Source organism: Eschrichtius robustus, chromosome 2, assembly GCF_028021215.1.
Source record: "Eschrichtius robustus isolate mEscRob2 chromosome 2, mEscRob2.pri, whole genome shotgun sequence".
NCBI classification, from domain to species: domain Eukaryota; kingdom Metazoa; phylum Chordata; class Mammalia; order Artiodactyla; family Eschrichtiidae; genus Eschrichtius; species Eschrichtius robustus.
Window position 1 is genome coordinate 55,482,559 of NC_090825.1, and position 26,255 is coordinate 55,508,813.

General features: G+C 38.9%; 2 protein-coding genes across 6 annotated transcripts in view; one reads left to right on the forward strand and one right to left on the reverse strand.

The window, feature by feature from the left end:
* Positions 1–558: 558 nt before the first annotated feature.
* On the reverse strand, positions 559–4,156 carry LOC137756790 (small EDRK-rich factor 1). The gene is made up of 3 exons (XM_068533322.1): positions 3,959–4,156; positions 3,061–3,169; positions 559–824 (listed from the first exon to the last, which is right to left on the reverse strand). Exons 1-3 carry the CDS (start codon positions 3,963–3,965, stop codon positions 752–754), a joined length of 189 nt encoding a protein of 62 aa, XP_068389423.1. The 5' UTR covers positions 3,966–4,156; the 3' UTR covers positions 559–751.
* A 4,401-nt stretch (positions 4,157–8,557) lies between these two features.
* Positions 8,558–26,255, forward strand: part of BDP1 (B double prime 1, subunit of RNA polymerase III transcription initiation factor IIIB) — an 85,103-nt gene continuing 67,405 nt past the window's right edge. For all 5 annotated transcript variants that reach the window (XM_068535473.1, XM_068535474.1, XM_068535477.1 and 2 more), the window contains exons 1-7: positions 8,558–8,957; positions 11,217–11,493; positions 13,453–13,562; positions 15,095–15,154; positions 16,939–17,067; positions 18,398–18,531; positions 19,528–19,622. In XM_068535473.1, coding sequence (XP_068391574.1) covers positions 8,746–8,957; positions 11,217–11,493; positions 13,453–13,562; positions 15,095–15,154; positions 16,939–17,067; positions 18,398–18,531; positions 19,528–19,622 — 1,017 coding nt within the window. In that variant the 5' untranslated portion in view covers positions 8,558–8,745. The remainder of the gene's footprint in view (positions 8,958–11,216; positions 11,494–13,452; positions 13,563–15,094; positions 15,155–16,938; positions 17,068–18,397; positions 18,532–19,527; positions 19,623–26,255) is intronic.

Genomic DNA, 26,255 nt, shown 5'->3' on the forward strand with positions numbered 1-26,255 from the left:
CCCGCGAGCCATAACTGCTGAGCCCACATGCCACAACTACTGAAGCCGCATGCCTGGAGCCTGTGCTCTGCAACAAGAGAAGCCACTGCAATGAGAAGCCGGCGCACTGCAACGAAGAGTAGCCCCCGTTCGCCGCAACTAGAGAAAGCCCGCATGCAGCAATGAAGAACCAACACAGCCAAAAATAAAATAAATTTCTTTAAAAAAAAAAGAAATTCTTTAAAAAAAAAAAAAAGCACTTATTCCAGAAAATTTTAAAGCTGTAAGTAGAACTCTTACTGAGACCTCATTTAGTTTATGTTCATTTAGTTGCTATTCCAGGTGGTTTGTACTATTTTTTGTAAATTTTGCAAGCAAACTAGTTGATTACAAAGCAAAATTAGATAAATGTATCTCAAATTCTATTATACAATAAAGTTGACTTTAAAGATATACTTTAACAAAGTTTATGACAAAGATTCTAGATTTATATATAATATCCTGTTACCTGATCATATTACCTCTCTAATAAATTGTACAAATGCTCACTGGTGATAAAAAACAACGTTCACCAATATGTCACACGCATGGTTAGTGCTTTATTCTTTGAAGAATGGTTCTGAAACATCACACTAAGTCAGGCTGAAAGGTAACGTGTAAAATAGTTGTATAAGGATATAACATATGTACTGACTGTTCACGCTACAAAATCTTGATCATAGAGCTTATGATACACTTAGTTAGCAGCAGCACCCAGGTTTTCCAATAGTCATCATTTTTCTCTTGTCTGCATAGACTTCTTCTCATTGGCTGCCTTCTGCTTTTGTTGCATGATCTCAGAGTCCCTATATGGGGGAAAAAGGTTGTAAGTTGTTACAGAAAAACTGATTTTATGTTCTCATTTGTTTTCTATAATAATCCATTCAGTATATTAGAAAACAATTTAAAAGAAGATATAAACTTTCATGTCTTTCCATTTGCATGGACAGAGATAAAATGGGAAGGTGAAGAATGGAAAGGCTTTGAAGTCAGATCTTATTTTGAATACAGTCTGTACTGTTGTCATGACCTTGGATAACTAACCTCCAAGTCTTTTCAAAATTAGAGTAATACATATCAGGTTGTTCTGAGGAACACACACACACACACACACACACACACACACACACACACAAGCACACCATCTGACATGAGGCAGCTATATGTAGAAATAATGGCAATTAATCTTGGTTGTCAACAAAGTTAATTCACTATAAATTTTTTCGTGAATGAAGGGGCATTTCAGAAGTCTTCTAGATATCCTAAGTGGTACCTAGGATTAGGACATAGATGTTATGAATCAATTCAGTTTCTTACAAGCCAAAAAGCAGGATATTCAGGGCATTTTCTTAACCCTTTGTGTCTCTGGCTGAACCTTCACATACTGTGAACTAAAACCAGATTACTTGGGCTGGATGGTCCACGAGCCCGTATTAAAAAATATATTAAATGTCTATGTATTCAACACCTACTATGTGCCAGGCACTTTGCTGGCTCTGGATTAAGTCCCACAACAACCTTGAGTTATTGTCCCTATGTTTCAGATTAAAAAAAAAAAGTTAAAGGCTTAGAGCTAAATAATTTGCCCCAAATCACATAAAAACTAAGGTCTGTCCAATTTCAAAGTCCAGGCTCTTTCCTATGTTGTTATTGCATATATTTAGTATTAGATTTTAATTCAGGATGAGTAGCTCTGTCCATGTTAGTAAGACATTTCTGAGAGGCCAACAGCAAAAACAAGGAATGAGAAGAAAGGAAAAACAAGACAGCTACAAAAAAAATGAGGTGTCCTGAATAAAAACAGTAATAGTTATTTTTCTGTTTGTAACCAAACTCTGCTGTGCTTGCTGTATGATCTTAGTAATGTTATTGAAGTTCAGAGCCCCAGTCTCTCATTGCATGTATTGGAGCTAATAGCACTTTTCATGATTATGATGAATAGAGGTAATAAATATAGAGCATCTAGCACAGAGCTTTGTAAGCAGTGGGTAGTCATTGAGCAGTGACTATCACTGAGCCAAGCTACACTAAGTTTCCCAATAAAAATATTATTTCAGGGTTACTGATCTGTACCATTCCACTGATTGGTTCCCTTCTACTCCAATGTAAGTAAACAAATTTAAAGCAAAGCTTATCACTTTAACAATAAATGTCATAGAAAGACAATGTGAAGTGATAATTAAGGGCTTCAACTTCATTAAACGCTGACTGCATATCAGAATCACCTGGGGAGCTTTTAAAGTCAGGTTTAACTTAAGTATAATAAAATTTACCTAGAGCACCTTTTAATGTCCAACCCCACACCAATTAAATCAGGGCTGGGTGTAAGGCACAGGCTTGAGCAGACATCAAGTTTTCCCAGGTGGTTCTAATGTGCAGCCAGCCTTGAGAACCACAGAGAAGCCACGATGGAGCCTGTGTAGTCAATTCTTCACCTCGCCTCCAAGTTTCACATGAACAACAAAATTTGATTTTAGAATAAAATGAAATTTGGCTAACTTTTTTTTAGAAAGATGAATGTTTTTTTTAAAAAAATCTTAAGCTGTAGTCTCAAAGTATTGATATTTCTGTAGCAGTTTTGTATTGTCACTTGTATGTCAAGACAGTGCACCTGCATTCTCTCCAATCCAATGGATCTTCAGAAGTCAATATAACTACATACACTTTGTGTCTCTTTCAGAAGTTATCAATATAATTGGTGACCTGTCATCCAGACTAGTATGAGTAGGATGTCTGCTTGGAAAATGTTTACCCTCAGCACCTAACAATGTCTTGCACATGGAAGCTAAATGAAAGTCTTATGGTTGTGGTGGAGTTGCATGAGATTCTCTGCAAGACAAATTATAGCTTGAGAGCTTTAAATTCTTCATCCATGGGTTGGGATAATGACTACCGCTTATAATTTTAGTATGCCTGGCACACAACAGATATGCAGCTGTTACCCCTTCCTGCAGGCCTAGTTCTACTAAGGATTTAAAAACTGCTTTCCATTCTCCAAAATGAAAACTTCTGCGACTTGAGAATTCCTTTAGTATAACTCACCTCTGTTTCCTCTGAGAGGCACTCAAGCTATCCTCTTTTCTTTTTCCCTTACTAATTTCCTGGGATTTCTTCATGTTTTTCTGGCGGGCAAGTTCTCGTTGATTTCCGCCTACAAAGAGAAATAGTGATGTTATTTTTCCATCTTCAAAATTAATAATTCCATTCTAAGGGTCTTATTTAAATGCATCTGAAGTTTGCTTTTTAAGAGATAAGCCAGCAGAGTACTGCACTGAATGGTGTTCCGGGGATCTGACGACAAGGAGGAAGATTAAAGGTAAACACTGAAGTTCCTGACAGTTTTATGATACCAGTTAAGATGTTAACTGGCTATAAACACCAGATCTCTTAAAAGAGGCGTTCCAATCGTCTGCCTCTGTGGGCCAGTATTCCAAAATAAGTTCTGGCTTTTGAGAGGTGTGGGTGGAGAGAGAAAGATACACCACAGATTACACCTCGCACACGTTGGCCCACCATAATTCAACTGTTAAGCGAGCATTACAGATGCCTGTAAAACATTACCTTCGAGGGCCAAACAAAAGAACTAGAGAGGAGACTTACAGCTCCCTGTCCTCGTTAGGCCTCACGACCTTAAGTATTAAGTACCAGCTATAAACCACCTCCAGACCAGGATCCCTCCCGGGGCTCCACACACCTCACCACCGGGGAGGTGTTCCTTACCGTGTAAACTCGCACCCGAGGGGCAGGCACCTGCCCGACCCTTCAGGCCGGACCGGAGCCAACCGTCCCTCTCCCTCTGCTGACTAAAAACCGGGTCACCACCGCGCCGGACGGAAGGGGTTTCACCAGCTGGCCTCCGCCTGCCCGCCCGCCGCGCCTTGGAGCTCGACTTGCTCGCCGGACGCTCCCCGCCGCTTCCCCTACCCGTCCGCATACTCACGGGCCATGCTGACCACCGGACCGAGCCTGGAAAAGAGCGACTCGGAAAAGCAACGACTTGCTCGCACGCTCAGCGGCCGTCCCCACCCGTCGATCTGGAAGCCTAAGCCCGCGCGGGCCCTCAGCAGGGATATACGCCTGTGCTCGGTGGACGGCCCAACCCAACGAGGCCAGACAACAGCAGACGGCGGGGCCGGCGAGTGACTGCGCGTGCGTGGCCGGGAGGGCGGGGCGGTGCCCGACTAGGGCCCAGGAGCCGCGGCTCCGGGGTTAGTCATCCGCCCCCGGGGCCTTTCGGCCGTGCAATTTTGCTAGAGTCGAGAAAGCAGGCCCTGTGTCTGAGCGAGGCATAGACGTGTGTGGATTTTCCCTCTGTGTACCGGTCACTGGGACTTAACCAGCCCCTATTTTTTTGATAACGACGTTAAACGCTACAATATCTAACTTTTCGAAAAGGAACGTTAGCTTTTTTTCATCCCGTTGCAGAGGCGGGAAGGGGAGGAAGGGGACAGAACAGATTGAGGGTTAACTCTTTGAAAGCCAGTGTTGGCCCTTCATATTTTCCTTCTTTATTCACGCACCAAGCCTGCAAGGTAGACTTCATTGTTCTCATTTTATGAAACAGGCGGCTGAGACTCTGAGACCAGAAGCGCTGACCTAATAGGTAGGGACGGGTAGAAATAAGATTCAAATTTAAAACGGACTTCAAAGTCTGTTCATTTCCCGTTTGATCCCAGTGCGCTTGTCACTCGACAGTACTTTAGGAGTTCTGTGGCTCTGTGCCTGGGTTGTGTGATGGGGAGAGAATGCTAGGGAATGCAGTCTTACCACGAATTCAGAATAGCCCAGAATAACCTTAAACCTATGTAAAAGCTATGGAGCACCTGCCATTGCTAGAAACAGATGTGTAAAGATGCTTGATACTTATTTTCTTCGTCTATTCCGTTAATTATTACAAACTGAGAAATGTATAGAGTTAGTCTGGACACCCTGAAATAACCCTTTTTTTAAAAAAGTTTTTAATTTGGAAGATTTCAAACATATACAAAAGTATAGAAAATACTATAATGGACCTCCAAGTGTATAAGACCAAGCTTCAACAATTTTTATTTCATCTCATAAAAATTACCTGAGGGTTCTGGAGATGGAATGTCTGGGTTGAAAGCCCAGCTCTCCCAATGAGTAGTTATGTGAACTTGGGAATGTCATTTCATTGCATTAAAGCTTCCTTATTAGTAAAATGGGGAGGTAATTGTACCTCCTTCATTAATCAAGTTAATATATGTGAAGTAGTAAGTGCCCAGCACAGGATAGCACTCAACATATTAGCTATACTTGTCATCACTCTTTCAACCTCAGAGAGCCTTGCGTGCTTATCACTCTCCCTACGTCCCACCCCTCCTCCTCAATACTGCTTACAGGCCAGGTGTCTCCGCTTAGGGACCTCTTCTGCAGTAACTTGAGCAGGCGAAAAGATTGACTTTCTGGCCAGGCTCTTTATAAAGAGACCATCTAAAGAGGAAGGGAGGGAAGGAGTTTGGGATTGAACTTAAGTAGAGTTGTTTCTGTGTGTGGTCTTAAGAGTCTAATTGAGCTTTTTCTTTGCAACTGAAAATATAGTTTTTGAGTTGTAGGGTTACACATGATGTATGCCATGTATACAAGAAATGTTGGGTGTGTTTGCCAGAGAAAACTGGAGACTTTTAAAATTACTATGATGCCGTTAAGACTGTACAAACTAGGAGGAATTATGTGACCACCCAAGGTCACACAGCTAGCCGTGAGCTGAGCCACGATCAAAACGTGAGTCTCAGAATTATTTTAAAATGATGAATTGGGCGATTGGGATTGACATGTATACACTGATGTGTATAAAATTGATGACTAATAAGAACCTGCTGTATAAAAAAGTAAATAAAATAAAATTCAAAAATTCAAAAAAAAGACTGTACAAACTTGGGATGTGTAACAAATAGTTTATGATTTTATGTTAAATAGTAAAATTGAATCTGACTCTGTTCCCATCCCTTTACAAATGGGAAATTAAATCCTAGTCATTATTTACTTCTTTACCTGCAGAATTGTGGGAATACCATAGACTCTTAGGTGAAACAGAGAGTTTGGGGAAAGGCCTTATGTCTTCAGTCTATACCGGAATATGTTGTTTAAAGCTGTATGGTTCTGGCAGTAGCTCCAAGATTCCTGAGATATCTGCAGCAGGGGTTATTTTTCTCAACTCCTTGGGCTTCCTTAGGTGTGTTTGAGGTCCTATTCCCTCTCCAGAGTACTGGAGGGAGCCCACAGACCTCCATTTCCTTCCCAGTCTTGAAAGAATCTTTTCTCTCTGTACTTTCAGCCTTGCTTTCCTACTCTTAAAAACACTTGTCTCTCTTCTTTCTCCTTCTGGATGACCTAGCAATCTCTTCAGTCAGTTCGGGATTTTATTTCTTTGACATTTTGTCATTAATGTAGCAGGATGTTCTTGTAGAATTTTCTTCTCCTTCCAAGAAGGAAGTCAGGCCTTTGTTTTCCATGAATCAGGGGAATTGTATTACTGGTTCAAACACTGGCCCATAATCTCTAGAGTCAGCCTCATCTCTGGACATTTTCCCTCTCATCATAGAGGACTTCCCTAACCACCCTACATAAAGTAAGCCAGCCTCCCATTAACCTCTGTCATATTACCCTCTAAATTTCTTTCATGGCATTTAATAATTCTTAAATTATCTTGTTCATTTGTTGAATTTTCCTTTCCCACACAGAATGTCTTGCTTATTGCTCTGTTGCTTCCTCCTGAAGCAGATTAAGAATGCTCACGTTGGGCTTCCCTGGTGGCACAGTGGTTGAGAATCCGCCTGCCAATGCAGGGGACACGGGTTCGAGCCCTGGTCTGGGAGGATCCCACATGCCACGGAACAACTAAGCCCGTGAGCCACAGCTACTGAGCCTGCGCGTCTGGAGCCTGTGCTCCGCCACAAGAGAGGCCGCGACAGTGAGAGGCCCGCGCACCGCGATGAAGAGTGGCCCCCGCTCGCCGCAACTGGAGAAAGCCCTTGCACAGAAACGAAGACCCAACACAGCCAAAAATAAATAAATAAATAAATAAATAAATTAAAAAAAAAAAAAAAAGAATGCTCACGTTAATTCACAAAGTTTTGGGACTAGCCTGGTGGTCCAGTGGGTAAGACTCTGAGCTCCCACTGCAGCGGGCCCGGGGTTCGATCCCTGGTCAGGGAACTAGATGCTGCATGCATGGCACCAGTTAAGATCCTGCATGCCACAATGACGATCCCAAGCGCAGCAACTAAGACCCGGTGCACCAAAATAAGTTTTAAAAAAATAAATATTTTTAAAAAGTTCCATGTTTCTCCCCAAATGAGCCTAATAACATATTTTTAAAAAATTTTACCAAGTTTTAACCATAATTTTTTCCTTTTTTTCTTCTTTTTAAACTTTTGGCTGTGCCGCGGGGCTTGCGGGACCTTAGTTCTCTGATCAGGGATGGAACCCATGCCCTCAGCAGTGAAAGTGCAGAGTCCTAACCACTGGACCGCCAGGGAATTCCCATTAACTATAATAATTTTTGAACAGGTATTACATTCACATTAAAAACTAAACAAGGATATACAGTGAATGTTCTTTTTTCCCACGATGTGTTTCCTAGAAACGCAGTTCCCTTCCTAGGAGTTAACTATTATCACTTTCTTCACACTTTAATTTCTAATCTATGTTCTACTCATTTTAGAATTAAAAAAAAAATTATTTATTTATTTATGGCTGTGTTGGGTCTTCGTTGCTGTGCTTGGGCTTTCTCGAGTTGCAGTGAGCAGTGGCCACTCTTCGTTGTGATGCGAGGGCTTCTCATTGTTGTGGCTTCTCTTGTTGCGGAGCACGGGCTCTAGGTGCGCGGGCTTCAGTAGTTGTGGCACGTGGGCTCAGTAGTTGTGGCTCGCAGGCTCTAGAGCTCAGGCTCAGTAGTTGTGGCGCTCAGGGCTCGAACCCACGTCCCTTGCATTGGGCAGGCAGATTCTTAACCACTGCGCTACCAGGGAAGTCTCTCATTTTAGAATTTTTAAGCCTTAGGGACGTGCTGGTGAACAGGCAGTGTTCTACAGGACCCTCTTAAAAAAAAAAAGCCAGCAATTTGTTTTTGTTTGTTTTTTGGTTTTGCCAGCATTCTCCCCCCCACCCCCACCCCCACCCCGCCTCGCCGCGCAGCTTGCGGGATCTTAGTTCCCAACCAGGGATGGAGTCCGAACCACCCCCTGTGGACGCGCGGAGTCTTAACCACTGGACAGCCAGGGAAGTCCTACGGCCAGGGATTTTAATAGTTCCTGTAAAAGTTTGGGCTGAAGGACTGACTACCTCCTTCCGCTCTTTTGAATAAATCCTAAGGAGCCCTGGAGAGGTAAGAGTACACCGTCTGGTGTCTCAATTTCCGGTTCGCAGGTAACCCAGACTCCATAACTTGACGGTTACCATGGCTCCGGTGCTGTGCGTCATTCCGCGGCGCTGGATGATGACGCAATCAGTTCCGGCGCCCTCTGAGGGCGGGGGAATAAGGTACCGGGGGGAACTTAGCTATTAGTGTAGCAGGGTCATGAAGAAGAGGCGGCGGCGGGAGATCGGAGGCGGCGGCGGGGGCGTGAAACTGCGGTAGCTGTCCGCTGGGCTGCTGGTGTGGCTTTGTGGGAAAGGCTTAGTTCCTAAAGCCCTCTCCGGGCAGCGGCCGGGGCTCGGGGTTGAGAGCGGCCGTGGGGTCGCCTCCCCGGGCCCCCTGGCTCCGCCATGTTCCGCAGGGCACGCCTTAGTGTGAAGCCCAATGTCAGGCCTGGAGCAGGCGCCAGGGGCTCCACCGCCCCCAATCCACAGCGTGAACGAGAGGCTCCCAGGCCGCCGGAGCCTGCAGCGGCCTCTGTCCCGAAGCCAGCGGAATCCACAGATGTGCCCCCAGTGGACTGCGGGGAAGCGGAGCCCCGAGAAAAGACTCCCAAGAGCAGGTAAGTACTTGCAGAGGGGAGCATTTTCATCTGCCCCGCCTCTCCGGGCGTGTCACCTGGAAGCTGAGCAAAGAAACTTTACCGTAGAAGTACCCCCTCGCTTGTACTAAGCCTGACAGTTGAGGCCGAAGAACACACTGCTAACTGTAGTTGGTCCCTCTAACTACGGTGTGGCAAGTGTGGATTTTGTTACAGCGTGTAGATTCTCGGGGAGGGGACCATGTCTTCAAGTGGTGGTGGGAGGAATCCAGGTCTAGCAGTCCAAGAAAATCCACACGTGGTACTATTCATTAGAGCATTTAGATTACTCCAGTTTTCATTCTTTTGGAGTACTTTACGGGAGTAAGTTGTCTTTTTTTAAATCTTGAAAACATTTATTTTTAAAAGAAGTGCAGTGTTACTTTGATTCTGCTGATTTATGTCAATGGAAAGGAAGTCTGGTTACTTATTTTGATTTGAGGGTGTGCCCCTTTAACTATGGTGACCATGTTTTCTGAACAGAAAAGCATGTGTCATGTACCACATTTAGATTCAGGATTCTTCTTCTTAAGTTAACAATTTATGGACTTTGCCCAGGCAGAATGTACTCATCTGCAAAATGGGGATAATGTAACTCTTGCTTCGGAGAGTTATTGTGGAGATTAGAAATAACTGATATAAACTGTCTTGCACAGGACATGACAGAATAGTTGCCTACCTTTAGGTGTTTAAAGGTGATGGAGCAAAGTAGTTAAAGTTAAGACATGTTGAGCTAATAACGGCCTCTGTTTTTATACTATAAATGTGAGGAAACCAGTGAAAACCAACCCTATTAAATAACAGTGAGATGGTATAAATTTATACTGTGACAGGAAGGTGACAATTTTATTCTTTTCTCTTTTGGCTTGGCTTCTGTTGACCTCAGCTGGTGCTGAGTATAGAGTATTATTTTGATAGCTTAATGATGCTTAGTAATTTCCAAGTTTCTTACATGAATTTGTTTCAGAATTTCTCCCAACAGTGGAATAGAAATACCAGTTACTGTTAAATTAATAAAGTTCACAGAGATCCTGTTAACTACATGTGAATGTATGATTATTGATAATTTAGTAAATTACTTATTCTGTAGTCTTGAGACATTTAAGCTCAAGGATATTGCTTTCTTAGACTTGACATTTAGGGACTATACTTGGTTTTTTATCATGTGTTTCCTTTTTTTTTTTTGGTGGGTCTTTGCTAATTGTAAAAATCCATAGGGTATATGTTCTGTCCTTATGCATTCATCTTGATTGGGTGAAATGCAAATGGCACATGTATCACATTATAAGGGCTGAGATAACAATTTAAATTGGATACTTTTTGGAAAAATTATTCTATAGGTTTAGGCATTTTTTCACTTTTATATACAACTAATCATAACATATGAAAAAAGTAGACTGCTTTTAATTCTTGACTTATACCCTCTTAATTTGCTTTCAGGCCATTCCTGAAATATTTATATCCAATCTGAATTTGGATATGTAATTTGAAGTGACTGAGTACTTTTTTTGAGTGAAGAGTTTATTTTGATAGCTGAATAAGTAGAGTTATACCTGACAAAAGATAAATGATTTTTGCTTCAAACAGAATTTGATTTGATTAATGTAGCTAAATGAATGTCTTCAAATACTGCAATACAAATATTTCAGAGGTTTGATATTTTGTTTGGTTTAACTGATCTCAAGTTGATAATTAAAGTAAAATGCCAAAAATTTAGATCACTTTAGGAAGTGTCAATGTGGATTATAAACTTAATTTTATAAAACAACTCTCACTTAATGGTGTACAGTCTGTAAAAATACTGAATCACTATGCTGTACACCAGAAACTAATATAATATTGTAAATCAACTATATTTCAATTAAAAAAAATTTTTTAGAGCTATCAAAAGAAAAAAAACCTCTCAGTTATCGAGTAATTCAAATTAGGCAAATTAAACTTTGTTGTGTAACTTAGGTTTTTTGTTTGTTTTTTGAGGTACCTAGCATGAGCATAAAATTATGTGCTATAATGTTCTTAGGGATTTGAAGTTTGAAAAGGATCATCAGTCTTCATTAGAATTCCATATCTGTTAAAAATATGTACTGAACAAAAATTTTATTGCAACCACTGTTTAAGTCATTGATTATTACTAATGAGATTTTGCTCTTTTGGATTTTTGTCAGACTAGTTGTTAAGCCTCAAATATTTAAAAGAAGATCCATGGTGCCCTTTTTTTTTTTTCTTTTTAAATTTCAACAGTGATGAAAAGACTGATGGTGGGAAGGATGTTGAAGAATCCAGTAAATCTTCCTCTACCGTTTCACAGAGAAGAAAGCGAGTATCAAGTACTTTTAGTCCGGTTAAACCTAGTGTCAGCGTTCCTTCAGAACCTCATCCTTTATCTACAGTTAATCAAGAAGCTCCACAGCCAAACCCTGTTCCAACAAAAGAGAAACAGCCATGCTCAGACAGATACCGGATATATAAAGCCCAGAAACTGAGAGAAATGTTAAAAGAAGAATTGAGGAAAGAGAAGGTATGGTAGAAAAATCAGAATTCTGATTGTTGCCTGCTAGATTTCTGTTTTTATGTTAGGCATCATTTGGAGGAAGAACAAGCATCTGTAGCATTTTGATGAGGGAAACAAAACCAAGTAACAGCCCTCATGTTAATAGAATATCCCCTTTTGTTTGTTTGTTTGTTTTTTGCTGCCCAGATCTTTCCCAGCCAGGGATTGGACCCGTGCCCCCTGCAGTGGAAGCGCAGAGTCTTAACCACTGGACTGCCAGGGAAGTCCCACAATATCCCCTTTTGTTAACAGAACGATTGAGAAGCACCATAGAGTTAATAAGCTATTTTTTCCACGATATTAATTTTTGCATATTTTTTTCATCTATATTTCATTGTTTTTGGCGGAGGCCACAAATAGAAGTTTTACATGTGTGCACACACGTATACAGATACACGTACAGATGTATTTATAAACTAAACCTTCAGTGAGATTTTTCGTGAAAATGTCCAATTGACGCGAGTTATATTCATTTGAATTAAGACAAGTGTAGTTGAACAAAATGAATTGGTGATGTTTTCTAAATTGACAAATTTAGACTAGTGTCTAGCAAATAGTAAGAGCCCGACAAATGTCAGCTCTTATTATTAATTTATAGAATGCCCCCCTTTTTTTAACTAAGAGGAAGGCACTTATCTTTTTTTAAAAAAATTAATTAATTAATTTATTTTTGGCTGTGTTGGGTCTTCGTTTCTGTGCGAGGGCTTTCTCTAGTTGCGGCAAGCGAGGGCCACTCTTCATTGCGGTGCGCGGGCCTCTCACTGTCGCGGCCTCTCTTTTGCGGAGCATGGGCTCCAGACGCGCAGGCTCAGTAGTTGTGGCTCACGGGCCCAGTTGCTCCACGGCATGTGGGATCTTCCCAGACCAGGGCTCGAACCCGTGTCCCCTGCATTGGCAGGCAGACTCTCAACCACTGCGCCACCAGGGAAGCCCGAAGGCACTTATCTTGGTGCTTTTTTTGTTTGGCCGTGCCACACAGCTTGCAGGATCTTAGTTTCTTGACCAGGGATTGAACCCACGCCCTTGGCAGTAAAGCATGGAGTCCTAAGCACTGGACCGCCAGGGAATTCCCCCTTGGTGCTTTATATTCATTATCTCATTTAAATATCTCAACTGTGTGAAGTGGCTATCACTATTTACACAGGAGGAGGAGGAAATAAGCTCAGAGAGGTTATTTGCTTTGTATCCAACATCAGTGGAGGATATGGGATTTGAATTCATATCTTCTAAAATCTAAGCCTCTAAAAATGTTCTCTGTTTTATAGAATCTGCTTAATTAGATTTATTTGGGGGAATTAAAAATTAAACATTTGCTTCAAGAATTTTATAAAATATGCAGAATTCCAGTTCACTACAGGGCAAATAAAAGCTATGTATAAATTTTCAGTACACTATTGTAGTTAGTCAGCATCAGTAAGCATGATTTTATACAATAAGCTTTTATGTAGTCCCAGTCACTTTATTTATTTATTTATTATTTTTTGGCTGTGCCACATGGCACGTGGGATCTTAGTTACCTGACCAGGGATCGAACCCCGGCCCCCTGCAGTGGAAGCCTGGAGTCCTAACAACTGGACCGCCAGGGAAGTCCCAAGTCCCAGTCACTTTAGTGTTTTAAAATCCCTTTATGTGCTACAACTTTTTAATATTCAGTTTATAAATTTTTTCCTCAAATTAGGCATAATTGTGATAGGAATAATGTTCAAGCATTTGCAATGAATGCAACAATAGGCTGTATACTTAAATATATACATCTACAATTCTTTTTTAAAATTTTTTAAAATTTATTTTTATTTTTTTGGACTGCCAGGGAATTCCCCTAAAATTTATATATTTATAAAATAAAGTAAAATTTATATATTTATAAAATATATAAATAATATATTTATAAAATAAAAGTGTATCTCTGTGTGTTTGTGTGTCTAGAAGCAATGGAAAAACAAATATGCTGTAAATGAAAGTCAGAGGCCACCAGATCGTTCCAAAATGACTATGAGAGACTTCATATATTACCTGCCAGATAACAATCCAATGACGTAAGTAAACTTTATTTCTATTTTACTTTCTTTGAGTATATAGTGATTTAAGTAAGTATCACTTTTAGAGTACAGTTTCATGTTTTCCAACAACATGTTGACAAAATTTATAGCACATATGATGTTCTTTTGGATAAGAATTTTATAACAAAAATTAGTGGTATTTTGGACTTCCCTGGTGGCTCAGTGGTTAAGAATCCGCCTGCCAATGCAGGGGACACGGGTTCGATCCCTGGTCCAGGAAGATCCCACATGCCGCAGAGCAACTAAGCCCATGTGCCACAAACGAGCCTGCACCCCAGAGCCCGTGAGCCTGCGCCTCAGAGCCCGTGAGCCACAACTACTGAAGCCCGTGTGCCTAGAGCCCGTGCTCCGCAACAAGAGAAGCCACTGCAGTGAGAAGCCCGTGCACCGCAACAAAGAGTAGCCCCCGCTTGCCACAACTAGAGAAAGCCCGCACGCAGTGATGAAGACCCAACACAGCCAAAAAACAAAAAAAACAAATTAGTGCTATTTCAAGTAACTTTTCTTGGGATGGTAAAGATGCCCTTTACCTCTGAGATTAAAAAAAAATTTCTTTTGTTATATTACCGAGATGTAGTAAAACCAACTAAACAACTTTTCTCTAATCAAGTTTGCCATTTACATTTCTTACATACTATAAGGTGATCTAAAGGGGTGATCTAATTTTTTTTTTTTAAAGATTTATTGATTGATTGATTGATTGCTATGTTAGGTCTTTGTTTCTGTGCTAGGGCTTTCTCTAGTTGTGGCAAGTGGGGGCCACTCTTCATTGCGGTGCACGGGCCTCTCACTATCGCGGACTCTCTTGTTGCGGAGCACAGGCTCCAGACGCGCAGGCTCGGTAGTTGTGGCTCACGGGCCTAGTTGCTCCACGGCATGTGGGATCTTCCCAGACCAGGGCTCGAACCCGTGTCCCCTGCATTAGCAGGCAGATTCTCAACCACTGCGCCACCAGGGAAGCCCGGGGTGATCTGATTTTTATATCCTACCTCCTCATTAAATACAGTGGCATTTGATTAACAAATCCTCCAAGAACAAAGCTTCTTTAATCAAAGTTAACCTGGGGAGGCAGAGAGTTTATAATAAATCTCCTCACTGTGTTGTTGATGGTGTAGCAGGTGAATGTAGGAGTAATGGCATATTTTCAGTGTAGTCTTTTTCAGGCTCAGTACGTCTTTGGCTTAGTTAAGAGAAGAGCCAGAAACCTAGGTTTTGAGTTGTTTGACATCTAGGACTTGGAAACAAGCCACTTAGGTTGTTTCATGCCTTCACTGAGGAATTAGAGGGAAGAGTGTTCCCTACTTAGGGCCTAACAAATTGTTTATATTGATGACAGAAGTCTTTGACTGAAAAATGGAGTGTTGGACCACACCATCATTAATGGTAGTGTTATGGTATATCATAAAAAAAAATTGCAAGTTAAAATTATTTGCTTCTTCCTCAGATAGAATTGACAAAATGTAAATTGCTTACTTATTAAAAGGTATGTTTTGACTTGTGTTTAATAGTTCTTCACTGGAGCAAGAAAAGAAAACTGAAAAATCACTGACACCAGTCCAGACAAGAGAGTAAGCATCTCATCTGTTTTGAATATATTCTGTTATGGGTAAATTTTTTTAAAAAATGAAATCAAATGATGCTTCCCGTTTTAGTTAAATTACATGTGATAGGAATTTTTAAATGGAATCACAAGAATAAAAGTTACTGCTTGATTTAAGTCAACATGAAAGCCTCACACTCCTTGTGTATTACATGTATAAATAGAGTTATGACTTTAAATGAAAGCTTTTAGAATTAAAAAGGGTTTTGTTTCAGAATAATAATATTCATATGGTACAAAATTCAAAAGGAACAAACGTGTACTGAGAAAAGTTTTCCAACTTTGTTTTTCTGCCGTCTAGTCCGTCTTCCTGCAGGCCACAAATGTTACCACATTTTTAACGTATCTTTCTAGTTCTAGTCTATGTCTATCCAAGCAAACATAGTTTTTTTTCTATTTCCTTTTCTTTCCTTTCTCCTTTCCCCTTCCTTTTCTTTTCTTTTTTTAAAATTATTAGCACCTTTAATTATTATTTATTTATTTATTTTTTGGGCTGTGTTGGGTCTTCGTTTCTGTGTGAGGGCTTCCTCTAGTTGCGGCAAGCGGGGGCCGCTCTTCATCGCGGTGCATGGGCCTCTCACTATCGCGGCCTCTCTTGTTGCGGAGCACAGGCTCCAGATGCGCAGGCTCAGTAGTTGTGGCTCACGGGCCTAGTTGCCCGGCAGCATGTGGGATCCTCCCAGACCAGGGCTCGAACCTGTGTCCCCTGCATTAGCAGGCAGATTCTCAACCACTGCGCCACTAGGGAAGCCCCCCTTTTTTTTTTTTTAAAGTATTTTGTATACACTGTCCTTCAGTAGGTATAGTTCTGATGCCAGTTAGAGAGTCTCTTTTTGTGTACAAGCCTTCACTGTCATATATTAGTTTATTCCTAAGAAATCCCTCCAAGAGACCTCCTAGGAAGTTATTGTAGACTTGTAATTCAAGGTAGGGAATTGTGGAAAATTAGCAGAAACATTGGGATTTTCTGGTTGTTACTTCAAATAACAATCATTAAGTAATGATTACTTTTTTTTTTTTTTTGCCACACCATGTGGCTTTCCGGATCTTAGTTCCCCAATCAGGGATTGAACCCAGGCCACGGCAGTGAAAGCGCCAAGTCCTAACCACTGGACTGCCGGGGAATTCCCTGTAATGATTAGTCTTTCTTAGAATCCACATTGTTTTAAAGCAGAACTCACAAGCTTCAGAAATAGGTTATGTTTTTACAGATTTATAGGTTATGTTTCTTTCAATAAGACCTTAAGGAGATAATGTAATTGAATGAAAAGTATATGGAATTTGGAGTCATTATTTGGAAAACTGTGTTTGGCTTCTTGGTCTGTTCTTATTGTTGTGTAATCTAGAGCAAAAGTAATTTATCTTCTCCAAGTTTCAAATGGGCGTGAAAAACTAACCCCCAAGGGTTCTGAAGAGGTAATAACATGATCTGGAAACTAATGCTGTAAGGGTTATTTTTGTTAATTCCATAATATCTGGATGGTTTACTCTTATACTCTATTGAGATAGAAAAGATGAACATTTATTCTCTTTATTTCTCTTTAATAAAGACTCCTATTATATGCTACTAGATAAAATTTGAGAAAATCTTATAACCATGGCCTTAACAACACATAGTATTTTCAGTTAGGTTATAGGGAAAGTGGGAAATAGCTAGAAGGTTGAAAGTGCAGTAATTTGTTTTAGAAATTCATAATGTTCAGGGAATATTTCTCATAGCTGTATGAATTAACCTACCTTTACATTTGGTAGGCAAGAAGGTAAGAGTACTCCTGATGGTGAAGATAATGAAGAAATAGAAGAGGAGATGGATGATGGGCCATTGCTGGTTCCTCGAGTAAAAGTGGCAGAAGATGGTTCTATTATTTTGGATGAAGAAAGGTAAGTTAAAAAAGAGAGAGAGAGATAGATTGTGGTTTTATGAGAACAAACGAGCTGTGTCTAATGAGAGACATTGAGTGTCTGTATTTGTCACTGTCACTTAGACTCTAATGTTTATATTTGCATAATGGATGTTATAAATAGGAAGATGGGTTACATTCATTTATAATTTTTAGAAATTTTTATAATGCTGTCCTTTATATGAGAAGATGGTACTGCTGACCTGCCACCCACTAACCTACTACCATTGTTTTACTAATTTTACTGGTAATTGAGATGCGCTATTGAACTAATCACATGCTGTCCTCCACTGAGAATATATTTCGAAGATTGACTCAGCCTTGATGTCAATATTCAAGCTATGTATTATTAACTAATACCATATTCTGGTGTGTGGTGTTAACTATTGAAAATACAATGAAACATAGGTTTAACATATTTTATGATTTTTAATTGACTTTCTGGCTTAATTTCTTAGTTATAACATTAAATTTCTCGAATTTGGCATTGTGGAATTTAGTTGTCTTTCCAGTGTGTGTTTTTTAAAAAAAGAAGATAAGGGACTTCCCTGGTGGACCAGTGGTTAAGACTCCATGCTCCCAATGCAGGGGGCCCGGGTTCGATCCCTGGTCAGGGAACTAGATCCTGCACGCCGCAACTAAAAGATTCCTGCGTGCCGCAACTGAAGATCCCGCTCGAGGGTACGAAGATCCCGTGTGCTGCAACTAAGACCTGGTGCAGCCAAATAAATAAATATTTTAAAAAATAAACAAAGAAATTAAATTAGTAAGGAAATAAAAAAGAGGGATGGAAAGTCTTCTGACAGTTTTATTAGTAATGAATTGTTTTATAGTATGTAAATTCTATGATAAACGTAAATGTAATACTATTAATGATAATTGTTTTTGCATATTGTTTCCACTATTTGGTGATGATGATTTTATTGGTAATTAAATTCTTAAAAGCATATTTAACTGCTTTGTGTGCAGGAATATAAAATGTAAATATAAAATGCTTATATTTTGCAATATCCCCTGTTGGGTATTGCATGATAAGATAATATATATTAAATATAGGGGACATGCAGAAGTCAGTAAAAAACAATTATTTAGGTGGCCCAAAGATATTTTGTAAATTTTATATTGCTGTTAAGGATTTTGAAAAAAAGTTGACATTTATTTTTGCTTCCTAGAGTGAAAATCTGCAGATTCTTGGAAAATATGCATACTTCAAATGTATATTATACTTTTGATATGACTTTGCCACGGTAAATTTCAAAATATAGCTATTAAAATCTCACTTACTATTTGTTTCCTTACTTGTTTTTCAGTTTAACTGTAGAAGTTTTAAGGACGAAAGGCCCCTGTGTTGTTGAGGAAAATGACCCCATATTTGAGCGTGGTTCTACAACTACATACTCCAGCTTTAGGAAAAACTATTACTCTAAACCATGGTCAAATAAAGGTAACTGATTTTCATTTTAAGTTGCGTAGATTATTTATTGGAAATAAGGTGAATTATTTTCTTGGTTTCTGAATTAAACCAGGTCTCCCCTAAGTAAAAAAAAAAAAAAAAAAAAAAAAAAATGTGAACTAGCAAATTTTTCTCTCTAGCTAATTTTATTGGCACCTTTCCCCTGCCCCCCACGATGGAACTATATCTCTGACTTTATCTTAGAAATCTTTTGAGGAGTTAGCATTATGGTCATTTTGGCTGGAATATTCTTCTTTGTCAAATCCCTGTACAACAAATACCATTTTAATGAAAAATGAACAATATTTTTAATGCTTCTAATAATGTTCTACCTCACTATTGTGTAATACAGTCTTTAATGATAAAAAGTACACAGTTAGAGAAGTATATATTACCTATTGCAAGCTGTTGCTTAGTACTTACTTTTATTATAAAAATAATACAGTTTGTTTTGGGAAAAAAAATCAGACACAACAGAATAATACAGAATGAAAAGAAAGATTCCCTTTTTTGACTTCCCCAATCCTGTTCTCTTGAGGTTACTTCTATTAGCAGTTTCTTGTGTATTTTTCTAGCCTCTTTCTTTCACATACTACTTAGAACGTCTTCGTTGCTACGTAGCAGCAGTATTATACTGGTTATGACTGACAGTTTTCTTCAAGGCACTTGAGACCAGATAGGCAGAATGTCTTTTAAAAATTCCAGCTGCTTTGATTTGAACATGCAAATTTCTTAAACCATGTTTCTGTATAAAAGTTTAAAGAAGGTGTTTATAGATCCATGAGGTTCCTTGCAGTAAAATTGAGATATGTCTATGTACGTGTATGTAGAAATATTTCTATGATAAAAGATTTACTGGACTTTAATAAAAAACTTAAGTACTGTCAAATTTATTTTTAACTCAAAATATATACTTAGGTAAGATTTTTTTCCTCTGAAATATTTAGAAGATTATTCTCAGTCTTTCTAAATCTTTTACTTTTACAGAAACAGATATGTTTTTTTTGGCCATCAGCATGGTAGGAACTGACTTTTCTATGATTGGACAGCTTTTTCCTCACAGAGCAAGGATAGAAATTAAGGTAAAGTAAACCCATTATGTTTGTTGATCGAAAAGAGACTAAAAATTACTATTTTTTTAGCCTTTGGTTGAAATCTCAGTCCATCCTTTTTCACTACTGTGTTTTTGGTACATCTGTCCTTCTTTATAGCTCAAAAAGTAATGTAGTATTTCTCAATTCTAAAATGAGTACAGGGCTTCCCTGGTGGCGCAGTGGTTAAGAATCCGCCTGCCAATGCAAGGGACACGGGTTCAAGCCCTGGCCTGGGAAGATCCCACATGCCGCGGAGCAAGTAAGCCCGTGTGCCACAACTACTGAGCCTGCGCTCTAGAGCCCGCAAGCCACAACTACTGAGCCCACGTGCCTCAACTGCTGAAGCCTGCATGCCTAGAGCCTGTGCTTCGCAACAAGAGAAGCCACTGCAATGAGAAGCCCGTGCACCGCAACGAAGAGTAGCCCCTGCTCACCACAACTAGAGAAAACCTGCATGCAGCAACGAAGACCCAACACAACCAAAAATTAAAGAAACAAATAAATAAATAAATTTTAAAAAATAATAAAATAAAATGAGTACAATCTCTTTAACCTCAGTATTATATTTTCTTATTTATATCTTCCTACTTCTAAAATGGATTTGAGGGAGTACCAATAAAGCCAGTGAAACTAAGATAAAAGAAGAGTCAGGTAATGAAAAGGGGATATAAATGTACCAGAACTTTTGGGTTAAGGGTAGATTTTGAACACAAAATATATCTCTGAATTTCCTAGGAAGAGAACATGCTGAGTTATATAGTTCTCAATATCTGGTCTAACCATTGCTTTCCTAGGCCACCTTAACTTTGGGGGCAACCAGTGATACTATTTTTTTTTTTTTCCAGTGATACTATTAACAACAGCAATGATGTTAATCAATTAGTGCTTTAATATGCCTAAAAGAATGATCTTTCTCTATCTTATAGTTCCTTTTGCTGAGAAATTTCATTACAAGTTTCCTGGGTTGGAGTGCATTTGAGTGCACACCATGTTGCTCTAGTGCATTTCTAATTCATAGTGAGATTTTTATCCAACCATGGGCTTTTTCTTTCATTAATTAAAGGGACCATTAAGAAAGATTTTTTTTTTTTTCTTGAACTAGACTAGGCATGGACTGATTTACTGGGAACCAGTGTACAGTGTAATAGTCATTCTATTTCTACAAAAGATGAGGCATTTTTTATATTCTTTATGTTCCTTTTCAAATGTTGATCTCTGATATAAGGAGAACAGAATGTTCAAGTTCTGTGAAGGCTAGAAGTTGATCGTATAGGGGAGCCCTCAGATGTGACTAACGATAAGTTTGTCAGTAGACTATTTCTTTTAGAAGCAGTTTAGACTCTTCCATTAAAAGTTTAGGGTGGTCCCAGCAGGTCTTTGGGCAAAGTATAGAAAAGTAAAAATGGACTAGTGAATTACATCAATTTTCAATTTTTTAAAAAAAAATTTATTTATTTTATGCATTTTATTTTTGGCTGTGTTGGGTCCTTGTTGCTGTGCGCGGGCTTTCTCTAGTTGTGGTGAGTGGGGGCTACTCTTCGTTGCGGTGCACAGGCTTCTCATTGTGGTGGCTTCTCTTGGTGTGGAGCACGGGCTCTAGGCATGTGGGCTTCAGCAGTTGTGGAACGTGGGCTCAGTAGTTGTGGCTCACGGGCTTAGTTGCTCCGCGGCATGTGGGATCTTCCCGGACCAGGGCTCGAACCCATGTCCCCTGCATTGGCAGGCGGATTCTTAACCACTGCACCACCAGGTAAGTCCTTGATTTTCAGATTTTGAACCAACCTTGTATTCCTGTGATAAATCCCAATTAGTCATACTGTATTCTTCTTTTTATATGTTGCTGATTTTTGTTATATTTTCTTGAGGACTTTTTGCATTTTGTTCATGAGAGTATTGGTTCATAATTTTCTTTTAGTGTCTTTGTGTTTTTGGTACCAAGGTTATGGTGGTCATAGAAAATGAGTTGGAAAGTGTTCCCTCTTGTTATCTGAGAAAATTTGTTTAAGATTAGTATTATTCCTGCTTTTATGTTTGATAGAATTTACCAGTGAAACCATCTGGGCCTATGGTTTCCTTTGGAGGAAGGGTTTTTATTGTAAATGCAATTTCTTTAATACATATAGGGGTATTTATAGTTTCAGTTTCTTCTTGTGTCAGTTTAGATGCTAAGTTGTTGAATTTATAGGCATAAAAATTCATACTATTCACTTACCATTTTAACGTTTGTAGGATTTACAGTGATATATCTCACTGATTAATGATTTTTCTTTCTCTTTTTTTTTTCCTTGTTTTGCTAAAGGTTTTTGACTTCCAAAACTCTTTTAATGAGCCAACTTTTAGCTATGTTAAGTTTTCAATTGTTTGTGTGTTTTCATTGGTTTTTAAAAAACTCTTTAGCATTTCTTTCCTTCTTCAGGCATACCTCGTTTTATTGCATGTCACAGATACTGCGTTTTTTTTTTTACAAATTGAAGGTTTGTGGCAAACCATCTGCATTGTCAGATGATGGTTAGCATTTTTTAACAATAAAGTATTTTTTAATTAAGTATGTACATTGTTTTTTTTAGACATAATGCTACTGTACACTTAATAGACTACTTCACTGTAATGTAAACATAACTCTTGTGTGCACTGGGAAACCAAAAAAAAAAAAAAAAAAAACCTGTGTGACTTACTTTATTGCGATATTCGCTTTATTGCAGTGGTCTGGAACTGAACCTGCAATATCCTCAAGGTATGCCTGTATTTACTTTGGGTTTAATTTTCTCTGTTCTTTCCTAGCTTCCTTAGATGAAAACTTAGAACATAGATTTTAAACCCTTCTTTTTTAATGTAGACATTTAAAGCTATACATTTTCATCTAAGCTGTAGATGTATCCTATAATATTGATACAGTGTTTTCATTATCATTCAGTTGAAAATATTTTCTAGTTGCCCTTATGATTTCTTTTTTTTAAAAATTTTTATTTATTTATTTATTTATTTTTGGCTCCATTGAGTCTTTGTTGCTGCGTGTGGGCTTTCTCGAGTTGTGTCAAGTGGGGGCTACTCTTCGTTGCGGTGCGCCTGCTTCTCATTGCGGTGGCTTCTCTTGTTGCAGAGCACGGGCTCCAGACATGTGGGCTCAGTAGTTGTGGCGCATGGGCTTAGTTGCTCCACGGCATGTGGGATCTTCCCAGACCAGGGCTTGAACCCGTGTCCCCTGCATTGACAGGTGGATTCTTTTTTTTTTTTTTTTTTAAACATCTTTATTGAAGTATAATTGCCTTACAATGGTGTGTTAGCTTCTGCTTTATAACAAAGTGAATCAGTTATACATATGCAATCTGTTCCCATTTCTCTTCCCTCTTGCATCTCCCTCCCTCCCACCCTCCCCATCCCACCCCTCTAGGTGGTCACAAAGCACCAAGCTGATCTCCCTGTGCTATGCGGCTGCTTCCCACTAGCTATCTATTTTACATTTGGTAGTGTATATATGTCCATGACACTCTCTTACCCTGTCACATCTCACCCCACCCCCTCCCCATATCCTCAAGTCCATTCTCTGGTAGGTCTGTGTCTTTATTCCCGTCTTGGCAGGTGGATTCTTAACCACTGAGTCACCAGGGAAGTCCTTCCCTTGTGATTTCTTCCTTGACACGTCAATTGTTTAGAAGTGTGTTTAATTTCCAACATTGGGACATTTCTAAATATCTTACTGTTATTGTTTTCTTTGACATTCTGAATGTCAAAGGACATAATCTGTAAGATTTCAATCTTTTTGAAATTTGTTGAGATTTATTTTAAAACCTATCATACTTGTGGGACTTCTCTGGCAGTCCAGTGGTTAAGATTCTGCACTTCCACTGCAGGGGGTGTGGGTTCGATCCCTGGTCGGGTTATAAGATCCCACGTGATGCACCTCATGGCCAAAAAAAAAAAAAGCCTATCATACTCTCACCTTGGTCAGTGTGCACTTGAAATGAATGTGTGTTCTGCAGTTGTTGGGTGTGGGGTCATCTAGTTCTGTCAGTTACTGAGAGAAGAGTTGACACGTCTAACCACGATTGCAGATTTGTGTTTCTCTGTTTAGATTGATCCATTTTTTTTCCTTTCTTTTTCTTTTCTTTTTCTTTTTGGCACAGATCGTTTATTTTTATTTATTTATTTTTTAAATTGAAGTATAGTTGATTTACAATGCTGTGCCAATCTTTGCTGTACAGCAGTGACTCAGTTATATACATAGAGACATTCTTTTTTATTATATTCTTTTCCATTATGGTTTATTATCACAGGATATTGAATATAGATCCCTGTGCTATACAGTAGGACCTTGTTGTTTATCCGTTCTAAATGTAATAGTTTGCATCTACCAACCCCAGACTCCTAGTCCATCCCTCTCTCCACCCTCCAACCCCCCAGGCAACCACAAGTCTGTTCTCTATGTCTATGAGTATGTTTCTGTTTTGTAGATAGGTTCATTGTATCTACAGGAAATGTTCTTTGTATTCTTATGTTGCCCCTGATAAAAATAAAACAGAATGTCTGTTTTACATTTCTGTTAATAACTTAGTTCATTTATGTTTAATGTGATAATTGATATGGCTGTGTTTAAGTCTACCATCTCACTATTTCCCATTCATTCCATCTGTTTTTTACTCATCTTTTCCTGCTTTATTTGGGGTTAATCAAATTTTTTTAGTATTATATTTTATTTCTATTGTACCTTTTTACCCTTTACGTAATATCCTCTTAGAAGAAGAATTCTATTTACCTTCTATCCTTCATTCTATTACATGTTTTACTTCTACTTATAAACCCCACTACACATGAACTTATTTTAGCTTAGAGAGTCTTTTGTTTTTAACAGAAATTTAGTAGATTAAAGAAACTACAGTTAACCCTTGAATAATGCAGGGGTTAGGAGTGTCGATCCTCCTTGCAGTCAAAAATCTGAGTATAACTTATAGTTGGCCTTTCATATCTGCGATTCCTCTGTATCTGCAGTTATGTATCCATGGATTCAGCCAGACTCAGATTGTGTAGTACTGTAGTATTTACTATTGAAAAAAATTCACGTATTTAAGTGGACCCACACAGTTCAAAGTTAGGTTGTTCAAGAGTCAACTGTAGTCTTTAATATTTAGCCACATGTTTACCATTTCTGATGCTTTTCACTCCTTGTAGTTCTGAATACCCTATCTGCTGTTGAAAAATTCTTTCAGCTTTCATTTTTCTGAAAGACTTTTTTTAGTCTCATTTTTGCTAGGTATACAAGTCTGGTTGGATAGTTTTTCCTTTCAGTGCTTTTAAAATGTCATTCCATTGTCCACTGGCCTCCAGTGTTTCTGATGAAAATTCAGCCACCACTCATGTCATTCATGTCATGAATTGCTTTTCTTTTCTGTTTTTAAGGTTTTCTTTTTTTTAAAATTTATTTTATTCAAGTATAGTTGATTTGCAATGTTGTGTTAATTTCTGCTGTACAGCAGAGTGATTCAGTTATACACATATATGAATTGCTTTTCTATGACTGCTTTCAAGATTTTTTCTTTAACTTTGGTGTTCAGCAGTTTGTTTATGATTTGCCCAAGAGTTGTTTTTTAAAAATGTTTTTTCTGCTTTGTTCCCTGCTTCTGGTACTCCACTTGCCTGTGTTAGTTTGCATGACATTGTACTACAGATTACTAAAGCTCTGTCCATTTTTTTTCCCAGTCTTTTTTCTTTATTTCAGTTTGGTTAGTTTCTGGTATCATGTTTATAAGTTCACTGATCCTGTCTTCTGCTATCTTCAGTCTGCTGTTAAGGCCATTCAGTGAATGTTTCATTTCTGATATTATACCTTTCATTTCTGTGATTTCACCTTGGTTATTTTTCTTAGTTTCCATTCCTCTGCTAAGATTTCTGTATCTGTTCATTCCATATTTTCCTTTAAATCCTTGAACATATAACAGGTGCTTTAACTTTCTCATCTGCTAATTTCAACACCTGGGTCATATTGGGATCTGTTTCTGTTGACTCTTTTTATTTCCTTGACTGTGCATCACATTTTCCTGTCTTTTCTCATGTCTTGTGGATTTTTTTTTTTCAGTTGCATGCTGGACATTGTGGATATGTTGCACAGTGTCTGGATTATGTTTGTTTTTATTTTATATTTTTTTCCTTTAAAGAGTGTTTAGTTCTAGAAGGTGGTTAATATATTGCCAACTCTCCTTATTCTTCCCAAGGCTTGGTTTTAGGCTTTATTAAGACTGGTCCTTACTCTAGGTTTCTCATCTGAACTACAGAAAATAATTTGTGTTACTGTTTTCTAATTTTTTCTAAGGATGGTCATATTACACCATTCTAGGTGTACAGGAAAGAAGGTGATTCATTACATGTAGTATATCCCTTAGGACATTAGGGCTTAATTCTCATGCTAGAACCTCAATTGAGAAAGGCTGCTCTAGGGTGTGATCCCTGTCTCTAAGTGGTGGTTGTTCCGGTGTCTGAGGTGAATGTTTGGATGTTAACAAAATCTTTCCATTCGTGTGGGAAGAACCCTGTCATCTCACTATGTTACGTGACCTCTAGCATCTTCTTTTTGCTCCCATCCCTGTAGTAGCTGATGCTCTGGGCATATGGAACCCAGACCAACAGCCT

What these genes read in the sequence shown, in the direction of transcription:
- LOC137756790 (XM_068533322.1), bottom strand. An exon ending in GCCTCTCAGAGGAAACAGAG is followed by an intron (nt 825 to 3,060) that starts GTGAGTTATACT and finishes TCCCCCATATAG; the next exon opens with GGACTCTGAGATCATGCAAC.